The following is a 22,453-nucleotide window of genomic DNA, read 5'->3' as shown; positions in this document are numbered from 1 at the left end:
GCCGACAAGACAGGAATGTCACCTTGGGTGGATGCGCCAGGAGAGGAACTGACAGGAACAACAGCCATGAGCTTGTTACCTTGGTGCTGTTTTTATGCTCGTCTTGGCAGCCGTTTTGAGGTGCTCCTCCCTCGGCGCCGGCTTCAGATTTGGGAGCAAATGTGATTCCACATGAAGGGCAGGTCTAGAGGAAAAACACAGACTGTGGGGACACACCCAGAAACCACGACTGCCCCCGCTGAATTCAGGCAGGCCCCGCTGTTGCAATCTGCTGTCACGCAGCATGGTGGTGAGCAAGGGGAAGGCGCACAGAACCACTCGGGGAAGAGCTGAAAGCCACCTGTGACAATGGAAACACACAGAAACCCGTGCACGAACGCAGCGTGACCCGAAATGTGGAACCGGGAATGTTCACTGACTGGACAATGGATCAACAAACTGTGGTCTATTCGAACGATGGGCTGTTAGCCACAAAAAAGATGGAAACATTGACGCCTGCTGCAACACGGTGAGGGAGGCCAGACACAGCACAGATATTAGGTGATCCCGTCTACGTGAAATATTCAGAAAAGGTGAATCCTTAGAGGGAGAAGGCAGATTCATGGTGACCAGGTGGGATGGGAGCAGGAAGGGGGAGTGGCTGCTAAGGGGTATGGGGTTTGCTACGGTTCAAATGTTTGTGTCTCCTCAAAAGTCAGATGCTGAAATCCTAATTCCCAAGGGGATGGCATTGGGGGGGCAAAGCCTTGGGAGGTAATTAGGTCATGGGGGACAAGCCTTCAAAATGAGATTAGTGCCCTCATAGAAGAGGCCCCAGAGAAATCCCTCGTCCCTCCCGCCCTGGGAGAAGGCACCATCTGGGAAACAGGAACGGGTCCTCACTGGACACTGAATCTTCTGGGACCTTGATCTCGGACTTCCCAGCCTCCAGAACTGTGAGAAATATATTTCTGTTGTTTAAAAGCCACCTGGTTTGTGGTATTTCAACAGGGTTTCTCTTTGGGATGATAAAAATGTTCTAAAATTGACCATGGTGATGGTTGTACAACCTTTTGCTAAATATACTAAAAACCACTGAACTGTACACTTTAAAAAGATTTATTTTTTAATTTTTTTTGAGATGGAGTTTCACTCTTGTTGCCCAGGCTGGAGTACAGTGGCACGATCTTGGCTCACTGCAACCTCTGCCTCCTGGGTTCAAGTGATTCTCCTGCCTCAGCCTCCCAAGTAGTTGGGATTACAGGCACCCGCCACCACACCTGGCTAATTTTTTTGTGTTTTTAGTAGAAATGCGGTTTTGCCATGTTGGCCAGGCTAGTCTTGAGCTCCTGACCTCAGGTGATCCACCCATCTTGGCCTCCCAAAGTGCTGGGATTACAGGCACGAGCCACCACGCCTAGCCAAAAAGATCCATGTTATAGTATGTGAATTATATCTCAACAAAGCTGTTATTAAGTAAATAAAGTGGTCACCAACTATGCTAGGACACAAATCCAAGGTTCTTAAGCTCCGTGTGATGGTGAGCTAGTCTCATAAGATGGGCTGAATAATCAGAGGTACATGATTTCCAGATCTAGGAGTAATTAAAAGTTTATAGGAATTAATGGACCTAGAAAAGAGAAGGCAAGATTTAATACAGGTACACTAAAAAGAACAAAGCCTTTATTTCTCACAAACTAGGATTCAAACCCTAGTCAAGTACTTACTAGCTAGGAGACTCTGTTCAAATCACTTTACCTCAGTTCCCTCGTCTATAAAACAAGAGTGAAGATATGTTGCTAATAATTTTTTTTTTTTTTTTTTTGAGACGGAGTCTGGCTCTGTCGCCCGGGCTGGAGTGCAGTGGCCGGATCTCGGCTCACTGCAAGCTCCGCCTCCCGGGTTTACGCCATTCTCCTGCCTCAGCCTCCCGAGTAGCTGGGACTACAGGCGCCCGCCACCTCGCCCGGCTAGTTTTTTGTATTTTTTTAGTAGAGACGGGGTTTCACCGGGTTAGACAGGATGGTCTCGATCTCCTGACCTCGTGATCCGCCCGTCTCGGCCTCCCAAAGTGCTAGGATTACAGGCTTGAGCCACCGCGCCCGGCCGCTAAGAATTAAATGAAATTAAATGAAATTGGCCGGGTGTGGTGGCTCACATCTGTAAACACAGCACTTTGGGAGGCTGGAGTGGGAGGATGGCTTGAGTCCAGGAATTTGAGGCCAGCCCGGGCAACATGGCAAAACCCTGCCTCAACAAAAAGTATAAAAATGAGCCTGGCCTGGTGGCATGTGCCTGTAGTCCCAGTTACTTGTGGGGCTGAGATGGGAGAGCTGTTTGAGCCTGGGAGGTCAAGGCTGCAGTGAGCTTTGATGGCACCACTGCACTCGAGCCTGGGGCAAGAGAGAAAGACCCTGTCTTTAAAAAAATAATAATAATTAAATAAGTATATATATACCCTAGCACAGTTCCTAGCATACAGTATAGCCTTAATAAACTCATTATTATTATTAATGTGACCCAGTAACCTAGGAACTGTCTAAGAAAGCAGCTAACAGCTTCCAATGAAGAAGACAACTGTGGCAAGAAAGATTGTTTTTTTTTTAGGACTCAAAAGCAATTTCCTTGCAGTAAGAACTGTAAAACATTGAAATAAATTATGGGATGCCAGATATTATTTTGGAAATTTAAAATAAGTGTCACTACCTAAGGGCAAAGATATGACCCAGGTTGTATTTTAAGTTAAACTGCAGGCCTCTACTATATTAAATAAAAGAAACAAAGATTCTACAGGGTTGTATAGTTTGGGAATCTGATGTAACACACAAGCTAAATTTGAACATTTGTATGCATTCAAAAAATGAAAATATACATGCCAAAACAGCTAGCGAAATCATTAACTAACATATCTGAGCAAATAATGGCATCCACATAACATTTGCTTATAGCTCTTTAAAAACTGACATTATCAATAGAGGTCAAATGTTCTAGTTGTCAGTAACATACAGTGAGTCTATCTGAAAGCATCTCTTGGTATTGACTGGCAGAGTTAAACTTCCAAACATTTTGCTGGCGTGCTGGCTCACACCTGTAATCCCAGAACTTTGGGAGGTCGAGACGGGAGGATCGCTTGAGGACAGGAGTTCAAGACCAGCCTGGGCAACATAGGGAGACCTTGTCTCTATAAAAAAATAGGCTCTGCGGTCAGCTGGCGTGATGGCCCCGCGTGCCTGGCCCTAGTTACTTGGGAGGGCTAAGGGGCAGGAGGATTGTGAGCCCAGGAGTCAAGGCTACAGTGAACTGTGACTGTGCCACTGCACTTCAATGGTGACAAACAAATGATCTCAAAAACATATATATATAAATATATAATAATGGCATGTATGTGTATATATGTGGTGTGTATATGTGTGTATATGTGTGTATATATGTAGGTGCATATATGTGTGTAGGTGTATATGTGATGTGTGTGTATGTTTATTAGCAAATTAATATATATGTGTGGTGCGCTCCTGTATATATATGTATATGTATGTATATATATGTGTATATGGTGTGTGTGTATGTATGTGTGTATGTGTGTGTGTATGTATTATTATTAATATATATGTGTGTATAGTAATGTGTATATGTGTGTATATGTAATGGTGCTTATGTGTGTATGTATATAATGTGTAATGCTTAATGTATGTAATGTGTGTATGTGTGTGTGTATATGTGTGTGTGTATGTGTGTGTATATGTGTGTGTATATGTATGTATGTGTGTGTATATGTGTGTGTATGTGTGTGTGTGTGTATATTGTGTATGTGTGTGTATGTGTGTATATATGTGTGTGTGTATATGTGTGTGTGTATATATATACACATACTTGCCAGTGAGACCACTGATCTTATTAAATGAAAAAAAAATCTAATACCAAGAGAAAAATAAAGTAGGCATGCCTGATACCATGCATAACAGATGCCTGAGAGAACTCTCTGGTGTGGCTAAGGTGGGGTGCTTGCTGCTTGATGGGGCACAACAGCCATTTCAAAGAATACGCTTCATTTAGACCAGGAGAGAACCAGAGGTGTGAAAGCATTTGCCCCACTTGGCTCAGCCGAAGCCTGAAGTGTAAGTGAGTGCTTGGTAAACGCTGGCAGTGAATATGAAAACTTCTGTTAACTATGCTGTCTGGTCATAAAGAGTTCATCTGGTAATTCAGTGTCCTTGATTACAGACAGAACAGCCATTGGTGTCATTCTTCTGTAGCCATTTAGTCACAGGAATCTCCTGGCATCAGTCTGTTTCAGGTATTTTTCTTGCCTCAAGTTCATCTGCTGTGCTTTTCTCTTTTTTTTTTTGAGACTGAGTCTCCCTCTATCACCCAGGCTGGAGTGCAGTGGGACGATCTCGGCTCACTGCAACCTCCACCTCTCGGGTTCAAGCAGTTCTGCTGCCTCAGCCTCCTGAGTAGCTGGGATTACAGGCACCCACCAACACGCCTGGCTAATTTTTGTATTTTCAGTACAGATGGGGTTTCACCACATTGGTCAGGCTGGTCTCGAACTCCTGGCCTCAAGTGCTCTGCCTGCCTCAGCCTCCCAAAGTGCTGGGATTACAGGTATTAGCCACCGTGCGCGGCCAACCCTGCTGTGCTTTAAGACGAGGCCACCTGCTTCTTCAGTGCCCCCTACAGCACACTGGCTTTCCTGGCTTTATGAGATTTTCCATGCATTTAAAGCCATGAATATGCCACCGTGACAGTCAAACCAACTTGGCACCAGAGGGCACACTGAGGACAGCGGGGGCTCCATGCCCTCTGCAAGGACTTCCCTTGGAGGGGCCGGAAGGCCGGTGGAGCCCGGGAGTGCCCACTGGGATGAGGTTGCTCTCTGGGGAGCCTGGGGCAGTGGTCTCTACAGGTGGGGAACTCAGTGCTTTGCTTACAATCCCCTTGAACAGAGGCCGAGGCCTGCACCCAGTGGTGATAAGAAGTTCTGATACAGAAGTGAGGTCCTGCAGAGCTGCGCACAAACGGCAGAAGAGGTTGTGCTTGCAGAAGGAAAAGGCTGCGTGGGTCCCATGGCCAGCTGCAGACACCCAGGCTCCGGCCTCCTGAGGGCCGGGATAGTGCTCACTGCCTATTCCATTCCCAACAGGTTTGTCCAGGAAGTGGGGGTATGGGAGGTGGGGGGAGAGCCAGGTGCAGACTCCAGGCCACGCTGGGTGGCGTGGCCCCACGGACCTGTGTCACCCGGACCCAGCAGCCATCATTTTACTGCACTTTGAAAATGCGGATTTTGGCTGGGCGTGGTGGCTCATTCCTGTAATCCTAGCCCTTTGGGAGGCTGAAGCGGGTGGATCACCTGAGGTCAGGAGTTCAAGACCAGCCTGGTCGACATGGCAAAACCCTGTCTCTACTAAAAATACAAAAATTAGCTGGGCATGGTGGCACATGCCTGTAATCCCAGCTACTGGGGAGACTGAGGCAGGAGAGTCACTTGGACCCAGGAGGCGGGGGTTGCAGTGAGCCCAGATCGTGCCATTGCACTCCAGCCTGGGCAACAAAGCAAGACTCCAGCTCAAAAAAAAAAAAAAAAAAGTGGATTTCTGTTGTTCTGTTTCTTCTTCAGCTACTTTCCTTTTGGGGGATAAATTTTGTAGATAAAATCTTTAAAACAAATGAAACAAAAGAAATCTTAGAGCTGGGTGTGATGGCTTGCTTGAGCCCAGGAGTTTGAGATCAACCTGGGCAATGTAGCAATACCCTATCTCTACAAAAGCTTTTTAAAAATTTTAAAAATTAGCTAGGCATAGTGGTGTGTGCCTATAGTCCCAGCTACTCAGGAGGCTGAGGTGGGAGGGTCGCTTGAGCCCAGGAGGGAGAGGCTGCAGTGAGCTATGGTTGTGCCACTCCACTGCAAACTGGGTCACAGAGCAAGACCCTGTCTCTTTAAAAAAAAAAAAAAGAGGCCGAGGGTGGTGTCTCACACCTGTAATCCCAGCACTCTGGAAGGCCAAGGTGGGTGGATCATGAGGTCAGGAGATTGAGACCATCCTGGTTAACATAGTGAAACCCCGTCTCTACTAAAATATAAAAAATTAGCCAGGTGTGGTGGTGCGCGCCTGTAGTTTTAGCTACTGGGGAGGCTGAGGCAGGGGAATCGCTTGAACCCGGGAGGTAGAGGTTGCCGTGAGCCGAGATCACGCCGCTGCACTCCAGCCTGGGCAACAAGAGCAAAACTCCGTCTCAAAAAAAAAAAAAAAAAGAAGAAAAAAGAGACAGACATCCATCTACCCAATGGAGAGATTCTCATAACTCAACATTCCCTTCTGAGCAGTAGTTAGAGGTCTCTTCTGTACCAGGAGGGTCCTACCATGCAACGGTGGGTGGGTTTGTTTCCCTCCCCCGACCTCCTACCTCCCACCCCCCACAGCAATTTTCCTTGAGCAATTCGCTAGCTTAATTTTAATCTGGATTAAGACATTTCACGAACTGTTTTTTTGCCAAACACGGATGCCTCTGTGAAACATTTCCCAGCCGGCTAAACATCGTCTCCCCCTGCACAGCTGCAGGCCTCTCCACCCCTGCTGAGCCCTCCCTGGGAAGAGTATTTCCAACTCCAGGAAGCTCCAGGCATGGAAGCACCTCGCTGCCTTGGGAGACAACCCTAGCGGCTGGCTCACAGGGAGCCACACGGGCAGGCACGTTAGAGAAAAAGCAGCGTCATAACGACAGCAGCTACCATGACTTAGGAATGTCTATGTGCCAAGGTCCTACCCAGGAACCAGTCGGGCCCCCATTCACGCGGTATCTGCGGTCTCGACTGTGCGATCTTGTCCTTTGCAGCCACACTGCGAGGCAGCAATGATCGCTCTGTGGACGGCCACAGACTCCAGGGCCCCGGGACCCGGACCACCGTCGTACGGCTCTGGCCCCCTTTCCTGGCACAAGGAGGACCCAGCAATAATCCTGGCACCTTGCTCTCCTGGGCCTTGTTCCCCCAGAGTGACCTGAGCAGCTATGCCTGTCCTCTTGGTTCTTCCGAGCAGCACCCTGGGCCCTTGGGCACCAAGGGAAGTCTCAAGACTTCTAAGGTCCTCCCAGCAGCGCGCCTGGCGGGCAAAGGAGTTTGCTGGCTGTTGCCTGGGTAACCTGAGATTCCCTGGAGAACACCCAAGAGCAAACCCTGCATTTTCCCGGATTATCTTTGCTCCTTCCCCCATGTGGACGTGGGCTTTGGAGGGAAGAGTGTAGCCATTTCTCTAACACACTTGGGCACATTTGCATTTGTTTTTAACACATTTCAGGACGTGCACCCTACATTCCGGTCAAAATATATGGCACAAAGCTATAAAACCGTTTTTTTTTCAAGGTTATTTCTCATCACAAGATAAATCATTTCTCAGCCAACAGCTGTCCCTTTTCAAAACTGTCAAGGGAGGGAGTGGGGAAACCTCTTTTCTCAGAAATGAGGAGGAGACACCACTAGAAGAGCCCTGGCTTTGCCTGCTTCGTCTTCTCAACAGGACTGTTTTGCAAGATGTCATGTTATCAGAAACATCCTTTGCTCCCAAACTCAAAATGATGTTGAACATGGCGAACAGGAAGAGTCATGGCATTGCACCCACAATAACCACAAATACAGTTTCCTGAGGTGTTCTTTGAAACTCCTTGTATCTACTTAGCCCTCGTAAGCACCCACAATGCAGGTACTAAGATCGGTTCCATTTTACAGATGAGGACATTGAGACAGAGCAGGCACCGGCCCAGAGCCACATGGTACGGCTGAAACCGCATAAAGCGGGTGGTGAGCCCAGGCAGCAGAGCTCCCCGCCCCAGAAATCTCCAGGCGAACGGGGCAGCCCATCAGTGCGGCAGAGCCACCGGGCACACTCTGTCCCTGGCATTGCTGTTTAAGCTAACAGGTTAGGTACAGGCATAAGTACTTCAAAATAGAGCATTTCTGCTAACGAAACATTAAGGTAAGATAGAAGTAGAATATTAGAAGAAAAGAGAAGCAGTAATTATCACAGAAAAAGAAATTTTCTTACATCCCCAAAGCGGTAAGAACAGACAGCAGATGGCCTGAGAATACCAGACAACGCACCACACAAACACACACGTGTCAAACTCACACACACGATCTCAGAACCACACGGGTGGAGCCCTAAAGGACCACTAGGCTCAATAACCAGGCTGGTGATGACAACCCGAGTCAAAAATAGATGAAAATATACTCAGCAGACTGTCAGGCAGGAAGACTATTACCAGCTGTGGAAACAGTCCTTTATGAAGTCAAAATAAGAAAATATTTGGCATTTGGGGAAACTTCATGGAAGTGCAATATTTCACTCTCGGGCGATGCCAGTTCAGTGATTCCGCACATACATTTCCATCCCTCTCTCTACACACATATATAATTTCTTACTTGGAAATAATTTTAGACTTGCAGAGAGTGGGAAAGACAGTTCAAGGAGTCTGCGTATATCCTTCGTACAGACCCGCAGTACGGTTATCAAGACCAAAGCAACCCATGCTGGAGCGATACTGTTAGCTAAGCTGCAGGCTTTATTTACATCTGCAGGATGTCCCCGGTTTCCCTGATGTCCCTTTGCTGTTCGGGGTCTCCTCTAGGTCCCATGTTGCATTTAGTCCTTACACCTCCTGCTCACCCCCAGCATATGGGGGTTCCCCTATCTTTCCCTGTGTCTCCTGGCCCTGCTGTGTCTGAAGTCCCGGCCAGGTATTTTGTCAAATGTCCGGATCTGGACCTGCCTGGTGCTTTCTCAGAGCAGACTGAGGTTTAGGGTTTGCGGAAAGAATGCCGCAGAGGTGACATGCCCTTCTCAGGACACCACACTGGGGTACAGGATGGCCATGTGTCGTCCTAGCAGGGAGGCTCACCTGGATCATTTGGTGAAGGTGGCGTCTGCCTGGTTTGCCCACTGTGAAGTTCCTATTCCTCCCCCACCCCACCTTTCTTTATTGAGACGAGGTCTCATTCTAGTGCCCAGACTAGAGTGCAATGGTGCGCTCTTGGCTCATTGCAGCCTCTGCCTCCCAGGCTCAAGAGATCTTCCCACCTCAGCCTTCCAGGGAGCTAGGACTACAGGTGGATACTAACATGCCTGGCTAATTTTTATAGTTTTTGTAGAGATGGGTTTTTTTTTTTTTAATTGTTTTGTTTTTTGAGATGGAATCTCACTCTGTCGCCCAGGCTAGAGAGCAGTGATATGATCCCAGATCACTGCAACCTCCGTCTCTAGGTTCAAGAGATTCTGCTGCCTCAGTCTCCCAAGTAGCTGGGATTACAGGTGCGCGCCACCACGCCCGGCTAATTTTTTTATTTTTAGTAGACTTGGGGTTTCACCATGTTGGCCAGGCTGGTCTCGAACTCCTGACCTCAGGTGATCCATCTACTTTGGCCTCCCAAAGTGCTGAGATTACAGGCGTGACCACCTCACCTGACAGAGACTACCCTTTGGTTTTACAACAGCTTTATTAAGATGTAATTCGCACAGCATATAATGCACCCATTTAAAGTATATAACTCCAGGGTTTTTAGCATATTCACAGGGATGTGCAAGCATCACCACTATCAATTCAGACTACCGCTTATAATAAATACCTATTTAATTTCTAAGCTGTATATATTTATATATGTATGTGTCTATAAAATCATTTTTTCAATTTCTATAATGAATGAAAAGCCCCTTCCTTCCTCAAATCGGGCTGGCTGAGCCTATTCATAATGACTGGACACAAAGAAAACAAGTAGAGGAAAGAAGTGATCATTTATTGAGGGTCATTTTCAAAATTCACTGTCACAAAACGATGATTCCTGAGGTGAGTGGCCTCAAAGGGGAAGGAGAAAGCTTTTGAAAGCAAGACAGGTCCTCTCTGAATCATCCCCATATGAGTAAATATATATCATTAGCTTTGTTACTGACTGGTCCATGTAGAAACACCCAGTGGCCAAGCAGCCTGGGGTTCTGAATAATAGATGAAGGTAAACTCAGGAAGACCAGCCACGCAGGTGCACTCCCGGGGAGGCCTTTCAGAGATGAACTAAGATGCTTTCACAGCTCGAATGGTTCACTGATCAGAACTAATGTGATAAAAGTAATTCAATTTTGGGTTTTCTTTTCTTCTCAAGATGGAGTCTCACTCTATTGCCCAGGCTGAAGTGCAGTGGCATGGTCTCGGCTCACTGCAACCTTCACCTCCTAGGTTCAAGGGATCCTCCTGCCTCAGCCTCCTGAGTAGCTAGGACTACAGGCATATGTCACCACACCTGGCTAATTTTTGTAGTTTTAGTAGAGATGGGGTTTTACCATGTTGGCCAGGCTGGTCTTGAATTCCTGACCTCAGGTGATCTGTCTGCCTCGGCCTCCCAAAGTGCTGGGATTACAGGCACGAGCCACGGAGCCCAGCTGGGTTTTCTTTTTCTTCATGAAGATGTTGGAAAAGCTGTTTTTATTGACATATGGCATCTAGATCCACTCACCACCCACAAGGTTCATGAGAAAATGGAAAGCAAACGCCCGCTGGAGTGCTGACGTCACATTCAACAGGCCAAGGCACACATGCTCCCGTGTCATACCAGTGACTTGGTTATGGCCGAGAGCATCCAACCCACAGCAATGGTCAGCCACAATCACTGAGAATCTCCCTCGAGTCGGAACCGCGGAGAAGATGGGACCTTCCCCAGTGAGTCAGTGACCTCTTGCAGGCAAGCCGGGACCATCTCTCGGCCTCTCCCAGCCCTCCATGGCTCCGTCTATGGTCACTGTCCCTGCTCTATGTGGAGTGAAGGAGTGCCCAGTGTGAGCAGGGCTCCTCCTCAGCCCTAGCGTCTGCAGGTGCCACTCCAGCTAATTTCCCAGCAATCCCGAGAGGTCCCTTCCTCATCACCACTGCACTGATGAGGAAAACTCTTGCTTAGAGGAATTAAGTGTGTGTTTTCTCTTCCTTTTTTTCTTTTCCTTTTCTTTCTTTCTTTTTTTTTTTTTTTGAGACAGCATCTGGTTCTGTCACCCCAGTTGGAGTGTGGTGGCACCATCATATAGCTTACTGCAGCCTCAAACTCCCGGGCTCAAGCGATCCTCCCGCCTCAGCCATCTGAGTGGCTAGGACTACAGGCGTGAGCCACGGCACCTGGCTGCAATTTCTTCACAGTGGCAAAGCCAAGGCTTTGAGAAGGGTCTTGTTTCAAATTGCGGCCCTTCCCGCCATGCTCCGCCTCCCCTCTGTAACGCTGACAGTAGCGTCCTCACCTCTAATGCTCACTCCTTGGTTTCCTTCTTGACCCCTCCTTCCTTCACTTGGGCAGCATCTGTCCCCCCACATTATGCAATATCAGGGCCCTTCGGGTAAGGATCTCTCACTGCTGGTCACTTCAAGAACCCAAGGGGCCAGGCGCAGTGGCTCACGCCTGTAATCCCAGCACTTTGGGAGGCAGGCGGATCACAAGGTCAGGAGATTGAGACCATCCTGGCTAACACGGTGAAACCCTGTCTCTACTAAAAATACAAAAAATTAGCCGGGGGGTGGGGGTGGGCGCCTGTAGTCCCAGCTACTCCAGAGGCTGAGGCGGGAGAATGGCGCGAACCCGGGAGGCGGAGCTTGCAGTGAGCAGAGATTACGCCACTGCACTCCAGCCTGGGTGACAGAGCGAGACTCCGTCTCAAAAAAAAAAAAAAAAAAGAATCCAAGGCTAGGCACAGTGGTTCATGCCTGTAATCCCAGCGTTTTAAGAGGCCAAGGCAGGAAGATGGTATGACCCCAGGAGTTTGCAACCATCCCGGGCAATAGAGCAAAAAAAATTTAAAAATTAGCTAGGCATGGTGGCACATGCCTGTGGCCCTAGCTACTCAGGAGGTTGACTTGGGAGGATCACTTGAGTCCAGGAGTCTGAGCTGCAGTGAGCTAAGATCATGCCACTGATACTTTAGCCTGGGCAACAGAGCGAGACCCCATCTCTTAAACAAACAAACAAAAAAAAGCCGACAGTTGGGTGTAGAAAGGGTTGCCTTGGAGCTATGACTTCAGGACCAAAGTTTTGGCTTTTGACATCACTACCATTTCCTGGTAGGTCGTTACAGTACACAGCTTATGTCACATTAGGTCAGAATTTTCCAGCTATGACCTGGGAGATGACTTAAGGTCACACAGGACACACATTCATGGGGGCTGCCCTGGTTCTACACAGTTCTGCTTGGGCTTCTGACTTCAGTCCTTCGCCTGGCTCTGCAGAGCTGCATCGCTCTGTGTGTTTAATTAAAGAATTAAAAACTTAAGCCAAAAAGAAACTGTTAATTACTACATGCCAGGCACCATGCTCGACACTTGGGAAATATTTAAGTTATTTAACACACAGTCTCTGAATGCAAAGAGCTCACAGGAAGGCGCATAGGAAACAAAGATTTAAGATCGTGTATGTTACAGCCAAGTGGGACAGACTGAAGGGACTGAGAATTTGGAGACGAGGGAACAGCGTTATTGGCTGGGGAGGCACAGGAAAGCGTAGTGGAGCTGAACAGTGAACGCAGCCAGGAGTTCAGAGGGAAAGCGAAGCCATGCGTATTGCAAGTGAGCGGCAGCAGGAACAGGACACAGGCGAAAATCTACGCGTGTTCCTTCAGGGAACGCTTCCTGAACACCTTTTCTCTAATGTATTAGTCCTTGGCATGAAACTCCTTTTACTACATGAGCATTTCCCCAAAAGGTGAGACCACATTAGCCCTGCAAGGTGCAGCTTGAAGAAAACAATTGTGCTCAAAGAGGCCTGAGAGTGCGGCATACACCGCGTCCTCCTCCGAAGGACTAGATACTGTCTACTAGCGTAGTAAAGGCTCTGAGAAGTCCTGCAATAAAGAAACTCTTTCTGTGTTGAATATCCAGAGGTTCCCGAATTTACTTTACCACTGAGTGCCACGCCCCCTCCTTTTTTTTTGAGACAGGGCAAGGTCTCACTCTGTGGCCCAGGCTGGAGTGCAGCAGTACAATCACAGCTCCCTGCAGCCTTAAATTCCTGGGCTCAAGTGATCCTCTTGGCTCAGCCTCCCGAGTAGCTGGGATGGCAGGCACATGCCACCAAGCCCAGTTAATTTAAAAAATTTTTTTGTAGAGATGATGTCTTGCTACGATGACCAAGCTGGTCTCAAAATCCTAGCCTCAGTCGTTCCTCCCACCTCAGCCGCCCAAAGTGCCAGGATTACAGGTGTGAGCCACCCTGCCTGGCCTTCTGTCAACCTGAGATAGATTACAGGATTCTCAGAAACGTTCAACGATATTTGGAAAATCTCCACATGCCAAGGAGATATGCTAAATGGTTTTTGCTCATTCGAATCAAAACAAATATATAGATGAGTACAAAGCAGTGTAGCATCGCCATGGCTAAACTCGTGGTCACTAAACCTGTGAGCATGTGATACGGGGAACTCTGCGACCGCATCCCCTAACGGACAGAAACACACATATGTGGACGCTAAAATGGCAAACACAACAAATTATTTATTTTTGGCTTGGGCTGTCTTTCACTACTTCAATAGAGCTCAGTGTGCAGGCTGGAGGAAACCATTTTTCCCCAAATAGCAAAACCATTCCCGACTCCTCCCCACGCCAGCCCCTCCCTGCCCGGGTCCGCTGTCTAGGAGCCCAGAGCTCCATTTTCTGACTCCTGCAAAACGTCAGCCCAGGCGAGACGGCTGTCTCTAAAGTTTGCAGGCATCCAGGGAATCTCAGATACATGAGCTTTACGCGTGTGCCAAGAGTACGGGGAAGAGAGGATCCAACACCACTGTCCCGGTGGTTTTCACTCAGGGATGACTCTGCACCCCCAGGGGACACTGGGCCATGTCCGGAGACATTTTTGGTTGGCACAGTTGGGGAGTAGGGTACAGGTGGGTATGCTGGCATCTGGCAGGTGGAGGCTAGGCATGCTGCCAGCCATCTGACAGTGCACAGGACAGCCCCACCACACAGGACTACCTGGTCCAAAATGCCAGCGGTGCCAAGGTGAGAAGCCCTGCGTTACACTAACAAAGCACCCAACCAACATGATACACGAGCGGGGTTGACAGAACCCAGGTGTCATCGTTACAGGTAACTGGGCGACAGGCGCTATGTATCCTGACCCAGTAAATAATCTGGATACCCCGGCTGACTGCCACATGACGAAGGCTGTTCATCGTAAACACCAACAGCAGCTTTCAAGCCTGTGAATGAACGTGGAGAGGCAGGGACACACTGGGTGAAGCCGTAACCACTGGCCGCCATCCTCACGCATACCCCACTGTGTTATCTGACAACACAAAGCAGCGCAGGGGAGCTGTTGTGATTCTCTCTCTCTCATTTTAAGAATGGAGACAGGAGATGTGTAAACTACAAAAGTAAACAGAAGGTACCAGTGGGGAAACTAAATCAAACGTGAAAGCGGAGGAACAGCTCATAAACCGAAATGATTTCACACACCCAAGGTCGACCGCGCCAGTTCCTTGGTAATTTATGATGACAGGTCAGTCCAGAAACAGGCACTTCTAGGCGGCTACCAGGAAATCCCGGTTCCAATAATGAAATACTACAATGTTCTCGGCAGCCTGTCCTCTCAGTGAGCTGTGTCCTAGGATTTACCCACACCAACATCATTTCAAATAATCATAAAATAGTGGATTTCAAGAGACGTAGAAGTATTTGAGAAAGTGGTCTCTGAAATCAGATTATCAACTAGCTCTCCACCCAAGGTGCCAAGGAAGGCCACCTTTACTGTCATTTATCACTAGCTTCTAGAAATCCCAAAACACCACAGGTCCCAGGAGGAGAAAATAACTAATAATTCAAATGAGAAGCATCCTTATGCAATGGAAAGGAAATGGAGGTGCGTAGTATGTCAAAAAGCAAGGATATTAAAAATACAAAATGCTACTAACTTTAGACTAAATATTAAAATCATGAAAACCAAATAGAAGGTTATTCCACGTTGTTTGCCTCAGACCTGGAGGCTGTTTATTATTTCACGTGCTCTACTGCAGAATTAATAGAAAGTTTTAGAAGTAGAAAAAAAAAAAAACTAACCTTAAGGTTATCAAAGGTTTTGACAGTCTGCGCCAAGTCACTGACATTCCCTGATGACGCTGTCCCCTGTCCCCTAGGGCCTGAGGACACCTGTGAGCCGTCAATGATCTCAAAGCCAGAAAGCAAGGCCTCTGCACAGCTGCAGCGAGACTCCTTGGCTCTCTGACCCGATATCAGGTAAGTCTTCAAACCTATGATGGATAAAAGTTACAGTCAGCACAGATTGAAAGCACCGTCTGTTGAAACGCAGCTCCGTCTTGCTCTCTGGGAACGACTCACTCCTGGAAAGTTGAGAGTAAAGTGAAAATGTGAACAGGTCATAGTTTACGACAGACGTCCATGATCTCTCCGGAGAGATGCGGCCTCAGGGAGACCGTGGGCCCCCGAGACACTCCAGTTACCCACATTACGTTTTCTTGGAGTAACGGCTGCGTGTTTCATGTTTTACCTTCAGGGTTAAAATAAGCATTAAAAACTTCCTCCATAAAAGGGTCCCAGGACCTCCCTGTGAAGGCAGCAAAGCAGAATGGTTGACCCTAGACCCTGCTTGGGTTTTTTTCTCTCTGTAAATACCAGTCCGGTGAGTACCTTCACAACGGTCAGTGTAGACGTCATGGCAGCCTTCGGCACTGACCATCTTACCTGTATCAGAGATTGCAAAACTACCCCGAAAAACGAGACCCTAGCATGCACCAACAGGCCATTAAAACCTCCCCTGACTCAGAGCCGTCGAGCATCTATTTCCTGTTGGATTCAAACACTCACCCCAGGAACATTCAGCTTTTGTTAAGCTGAGGTCCACATGCATATTATTCTCTCACAAAATCCCCTCTACAGAAAAAAAAAAAAAAAAGGTGGTCAAAAGGACACTTGACACATGTCTTTACAATTCTCCTTGGAGGCTGAACTAACACCTGGACCCACGCCGCACTGGAAGGAGCTGTGAACAGGCGGGTGGATCCCGCCCCGGGAATCTGCTGAGAAGATGGCAAAGGAGCAGCTTTTCCGGGAAGAGCCCAAGGAATTTTTGAAAAAGAAGCAAACTTTATTTAAACAAATCCATCCTTTTGTCTTCACTGGAATTTAACCAGATGGCAAATGTATCGGAAGGAGGGACAATGTAATTTAACATTTAAATAACATTTATTTCAGGCCTGGTGTATGCCAGGCACTGAGAATAAAATCATGAACAAAGCAGGGTCCCTTCTTTTTTTCTTTAATTGAGATGGAGTCTCACTCTGTTGCCCAGGCTGGAGTGCAACGGTGCGATCTCGGTTCACTGCATCCTCCACCTCCTGGGTTCAAGCAATTCTCCTGACTCAGCCTCCTGAGCAGCGGGGATTACAGGTGTGCACCACCATGCCTGGCTAATTTATGTATTTTTAGTAGAGATAGGGTTTCTCCATGTCGGCCAGACTGGTCTAGAACTCCTGACCTCAAGTGATCTGCCCACCTTGGCCTCCCAAAGATTACAGGTGCGAGCCACTGCACCCAGTTGTAGGGACCCTTCTTGAAGGGCTGAAGCTCCAGCTTCAGGTTGTGAAGGGTGTGGCACGGAAAGATTCCATCAAGAGGCAACGTGTCTACGACACTGATCGACTCTGGCTTCTTACACTGGGTACATATTTGGTCAGTGCTTTAAAATTCATTCATCAGAAACCCAGGGACTACTTCATCAACGGTCCCGAATGATTTTATAAGTATGGCCTCATCTCATCATTTCACCTCCCTCTCTACTTGTCAAAATACTACATGGCTTATCTTTTTAAGTCAAGTGTTCTGAGAATTTGCCAAGAGTCCTGGACACATGTAAAGTCATCCTAGAGCGTAGCCAGGTCATAGCTGAGAACCAAAAGACTTAGATATTTTCAGATGCCAACTGGCCCCAAGAAACCCTTCATGATTTATTTTTCCTTTAGAGATAGGGTCTTGCTCTGTTGCCCAGGCTGGAGAGCAGTGGTGCAACCATGGCTCCCTACAGCCTCCACCTCCTATAGCCTCAGCCTCCTGAGTACCTGGGACTACAGACGTGTGCCACTATGCCTAGCTATTTCTTTCTTTCTTCTTCTTTTTTGTTTTTGAGATGGGGTCTCACTGTATTGGCCAGGCTGGTCTCGAACTCCTAGGCTCAAGTGATCCACCCACTTTGGCCTCCCAAAGTGCTGGGATTACAGGTGTGAGCCACCGCAGCTGGTCAATGGAAATCTTTCACTCTTACTTAGGTCCTGAACTTTTGTGCATTTTTTTCTCCAACAAAAACCCACATCCCAATTTATATACAGGATCAACCACGGCTGTAACATGTATACACCAAAATGGAAACATGAACTGGAATATGATGTAGGAGTGAAGGCATCTTTACACCAATTTCTCAGACCTGTCCCAGGCGACACTGGACCAACTCTGCCATTTCACTTTGCCAGAGTTAAAAAATGCAACCGGGCCAGGCGCGGTGGCTCAAGCCTGTAATCCCAGCACTTTGGGAGGCCGAGATGGGCGGATCACGAGGTCAGGAGATCGAGACCATCCTGGCTAACACGGTGAAACCCCGTCTCTACTAAAAAATACAAAAAACTAGCCGGGCGAGGTGGCGGGTGCCTGTAGTCCCAGCTACTCAGGAGGCTGAGGCAGGAGAATGGCGTGAACCCGGGAGGCGGAGCTTGCAGTGAGCTGAGATCCGGCCACTGCACTCCAGCCTGAGCGACAGAGCAAGACTCCGTCTCAAAAAAAAAAAAAAAAAAAATGCAACCAATGGGGACACAAGAGAAGACAATGAGCTGCCAGGGCTTATTCCCGCCTTCATCAAAGAAGTACACGTGAGAACTTCTGTCCCAGGGCTGCTCTAAGGGTCTCCTTCCCATGACTCCTGAGTGTGGCCCACAAGTCACCAGGTGGCAGGGTGGTGACAGGAGCCACTGACAGCCAGTGTGACTGTGGATGGCCACTCTGGAGACCGTAGTCCCCACGCACTGAGAGAGGAAGGACATTTTTTTGGTGGGAGGGAGGAAAAGTTGCAGCTGAAGGGTGAGGTTTTCCACTATGTCTGTGGCTGGCCCTGCAAAGTGCTGGCGGCTTAGGGTGCCCCTGCCTGAGGCTATGACTCCCGGTGCACAAGGGCTGCCCTGGGAGCATGAACTGGGCTGCCCCTCAAACCCAGGAAGGGGCCCTCACCCAGGTAACTGCGTACCTGCTCCCTGTGTGGCTCCAGAACTGCAAAAGAAAGTCAAGACAGCCTCTCCTGGAAGTGCGTGGCAACTGAAGTGGCGAGAGGCTGGGCAGGGAGGCCTGAAGAGCTGGAGCACGATGGGACAGCCGGCACATTCACAGCGCTCCGCACGGCAGTCCACAGGGCGCACGCAGCAGGGAGCACCCCGCAGTAGCATGGAGCAGCAGCAGCCACCTCTGCTCACAAGCTGGGCACGTGCCTCATGCACATCTCCAACTTCTGCTGTTGCTTGTTTGAACTGGGGTTACTGAGTCACTCTTAATTCATCAAACATTTATTAAGCACTTTCTGTTTACTAAACACTGATAGGTACAGGGACGATGTGTGACTATTTTGGCCAAGATCGTGACCCGTGTGGAGCCCGTCACCTGAAGAGGGGCCAAAAGGACAAGCAGGTGTGACTCTGGTCAGGCACGCCAAGTCCCAGGACGAGGAAGGACAGCTGCTCCAGGAAGCACAGGACGGGGCATCTCAGGAAGCCTCGAGAAGGAAGGGGCTGTGGCTCGAATGTGTCCTCTCCAAATTTCAGGCGTTGTGGAGTGACAGTCTTAAGGAAGCAGGGCTTTAAGAGGTGACGAGGCCAGGAGGGCTCCTCCCCTGCAATGGGATCAGGCACCTGCATAAAGGGGCTTGCTGCAAGGGGTTCTCTCACTTGCCCTCCCGTTTCTTCTCCCTTCCACAAGATGCAGCCCTCCCCAGACACCTGCACCTGCTGGTGCCTTGATCTTGGACTTCCCAGCCTCCAGAAGCATGAGGACATAAATTCCCGTGCTGTATCGATTACCCAGCCTGTGCTGTTCTGTTACTGCTTCCCAAGCAGAGGGAAACAGACGGATCAGCGCCCTCCACACGGAGACTGAAAGACGTGGGGAGGTCAGCCTGGCAACAGCAAACCGGGCAAGGGGCAGGGGTGGCTGACGCCAGGCAGGGGGGTTACTAGAACGGGTCATGAAAGGTCCTCTACGGAGGGGGACTGCAGCAGGCACAGCTAAAGGATGGCTTTTAACTCAGTGTGGCTGGAACAGAGAATGTGTGCGGGGAATGGCCAGGGCTGAGCCACAGCACCTGTGCAGGGCACTGTGTGGGCTGTCCCGGGAAGCCTCCATCCTGGGGCCACCGGCGGCAGGGGGGCGAAAGCAGGAGGAAGAGCCACATAGGAGGCATGAGGCATAGGACAAGCCAGGGAGCCAGTGGAAATGCCAGCCACAGCGGGTGGGAAGCTGGGAGGCACGGGAGTCAGGAAATAACGGTGGAAACGGGAAACCTACTCCCCGCAAACTGGTGGCGAGAGGCAAGGCTCCGATTACAAGCAATCAAGCGTGATGGGCGGAGACCTGGCTGCTGGAGGGGGCCTCCGAGTCAGGTCCAGGTCTGCCCCCTAATCCCGTGACCTAAGTGAGCTGCTTCATCTCTGCCTCTCAGTTTCCTCATCTCTAAGGCGAGGACAGGAGCAGGGCTTACCCCACGGCTCACATGTGAGGCTTAGATGACCAACACGCACACAGCCTCTACAACTGCCCGGCATGCAGCAAGCACTAGACATTAGCTGTGATTATCGACACAGTGTTTGATCTGCGTGTCACTGGAATCTTTTTCATGCACCTTCTATGTACAAAAGCTTTTGCAAAACTGTTAAATCAATAATTGCTCCTGACTTGAGTTTTTCTTTAGGAAGCACTGAATGACCAACCTGTAGTGATAACACGATCCTACTAGTGTGACAAAGGCCAAACACACCTCCGAGTCCACAACGAGCAAAACTGGGAAATACGTGATCTTTTCATTTAGGCTTCCATACGGAAAGCTAAATTTAAAGTGAAACCTTTTGCCAGAACCAGGAGGTTATCATCATGACAGCTAAGGCAGAACGCAGCTGCCTGATCAGAAACGCCTGAGAAATATATCAGGACAGGTTACTGAGTTCAAGCCCAGCCAAAGTCTTAAGTCAGGAGAATCTGCAGCAACATGATTTAATGAATAACCACACACATGGAGCCTGGGGTCCAAGTTCATTAGAATGGCTCTTTTACAGCAGAAGGTCCAAAAAAAAAAAAAAGGCAGCTAAATGATTTAAGTGTAAACAGGAGAATAATTAATATGATTTCTTATGTTCTTTCCTGGTTATCCATTGATTTGAAACCTCAACAACAGTGATGCCTTTTATCAGCTTAATTTTACAAAGGCTGCAGAGAGAGGCGGGCATTTCCTAATGGGTTCCTGTGTGATGGGGGAATCTGCCTATGGCTGCGTGCGTGGAGGAGGTTAACACAGTTAACGTTCTTAAGTATTCTTAAGTTTAGTGTCATTTCTCTGAAAACTAAAACTGCACTTTGCACATAGTGGTGATCAGGTTTGGTGACCTGAGTATAGCAAGAGTCACTGACAAAGCCCATTACGGAAAAGAAAGACAATTCTGGCCTCATTTGTCCTGGTCTCTTTCTGTGGGATTCTTGCCTTGGACTGAGATACCCTCAGCCACCAAGAATCAAGGACATGACTGCCAACTCAACAGAAAGAGAAAAAGAGCTGGGCACGGGGGTCACAGCTGTGACCCCAGCACTTTAGGAGGCTGAGGCAGGAGGATCACTTGAGCCCAGGAGTTTGGGACCAGCCTGGACAACATAGTGAAATTCCGTCTCTATAAAAAATTTAAGCATCAGCTGGGTGTGGTGGCACCTGTGGTCCCAGCTACCCAGGAGGCTAAGACGGGAGGATCACTTGAGCCCAGGAGGTCGAGGCTGCAGTGAGCTGTGACTGCACCACTACACACCAGCCTGGGCAAGACAGCAAGACCCTGTCTCAAAAAAAGAAAAAGAAAAAAAAGAAAAGAAAAACAAGCTGGGTGTGGCAGCACACGCTGTAAATCCCAGCTACTTCGGAGGCTGAGGCAGGAGAATTGCTTAAACTTGGGAGGCGGAGGTTGCAGTGAGCTGAGATCACGCCATGTACTCCAGCCTGGGCAACAAGAATGAAACTCCATCTCAAAAAAAAAGAAGAAAAAGAAAAAGAAGAAAAACAAGAAGGAGAAGAATAATCAGGAAGGAAAGAATGTTTTAAGACATGACTTTGGGAGCCAGCCACATAGCATAACAAACGCCTAGAAGCTTACGTCACTTATGACTTAAAACAATAAACAGAAGAGAGGCAATCAGCTTGGGCTGGTTCAGAAACATTCCAGGAACGTCTTTCATTTTGCATCGCATTCTTCCTCATGACTAGGTCAGAAATGACCAAGCAGCATGAGAATTATTTAAACTAAACTGTAACCAGCCAATAAGAAAAATAAAGTTAAAAAATGCTTTTAATCTATCAAATAGCCAAAGCCTATGGAGTTATAGATATATTTTATAATTATCTATTCTTTCTGCGTAAGAAGAACAAAAGTTTTGGTACAAAAGAGAGAATATTTTTCACGTGTTTATGTTAAAATGTTCTCCGGAGGGGGGTAAGTCCTTCCTACTCATATGTACAATAAATAATCATAAGGACTGATTTATTCTGGTTGTCCTAATATTTGACGATAAGTCGCAAGGTCTTACTACAAATCGCTGCTGGTGAAACTTAACCTCTTCTTAACAAATGAAGTCCCAGGCCAGGCACGGTGGTTCACGCCTGTAATCCCAGCACTTTGGGAGGCTGAGACGGGAGGATCACTTGAGCTCAGGAGTTTGAGACCAGCCTGGCCAACATGGCGAAATCCCGTCTCTACTAAAAATACAAAAATTAACTGGGCACGGTGGCGCACGCCTGTAATCCCAGCTACTCAGGAGGTTGAGGCAGGAGAATTGCTTGAACCCAGGAGGCAGAGCTTGCAGTCAGTCGAGATCGTGCCATTACACTCCAGCCTTGGCGACAAAGTGAGACTTCATCTCAAAAAAAAAAAAAAAAAAGAAGTTCCAAATAATAAAATATGAGATGGATTTATGGAAGAAAGTGAAAGAAACAAAGGGTGTTCACTCTGCCTGTTTAACTTGATCTTCTGCCTAACCAAAAAACAGTTTTTGTTTTTTTGAGATAGAGTCTCGCTCTATTGCCCAGGCCAGAGTGCAGTGGCACAACCTCAGCTCACTGCAACCTCTGCCTCCCGGGTTCAAGCAATTCTCCTGCCTCAGCCTCCGGAGTAGCTAGAATTACAGGTGTGCACCACCATGCCTGGCTAATTTTTCTGTTTTTAGTAGAGACGGG

General features: G+C 48.3%; 1 protein-coding gene across 3 annotated transcripts in view; it reads right to left on the bottom strand.

Annotated features, from left to right (window-relative positions):
- The window catches only part of ADCY9 (adenylate cyclase 9), a 157,221-nt gene that overhangs the window by 30,767 nt on the left and 104,001 nt on the right, over positions 1–22,453 (bottom strand). For 2 of the 3 annotated variants that reach the window (XM_009195879.4, XM_017953150.3), the window contains 2 exons: positions 15,043–15,233; positions 23–184 (listed from right to left, as the gene is read on the bottom strand). In XM_009195879.4, coding sequence (XP_009194143.1) covers positions 23–184; positions 15,043–15,233 — 353 coding nt within the window. The remainder of the gene's footprint in view (positions 1–22; positions 185–15,042; positions 15,234–22,453) is intronic. The other variant, XM_003916462.4, reaches the window with a different exon arrangement.

Source organism: Papio anubis, chromosome 18, assembly GCF_008728515.1.
Source record: "Papio anubis isolate 15944 chromosome 18, Panubis1.0, whole genome shotgun sequence".
Lineage (NCBI taxonomy): Eukaryota > Metazoa > Chordata > Mammalia > Primates > Cercopithecidae > Papio > Papio anubis.
The sequence above is the reverse complement of the archived record's forward strand: the minus strand, read 5'-3'. Positions and strand labels throughout refer to the sequence as shown.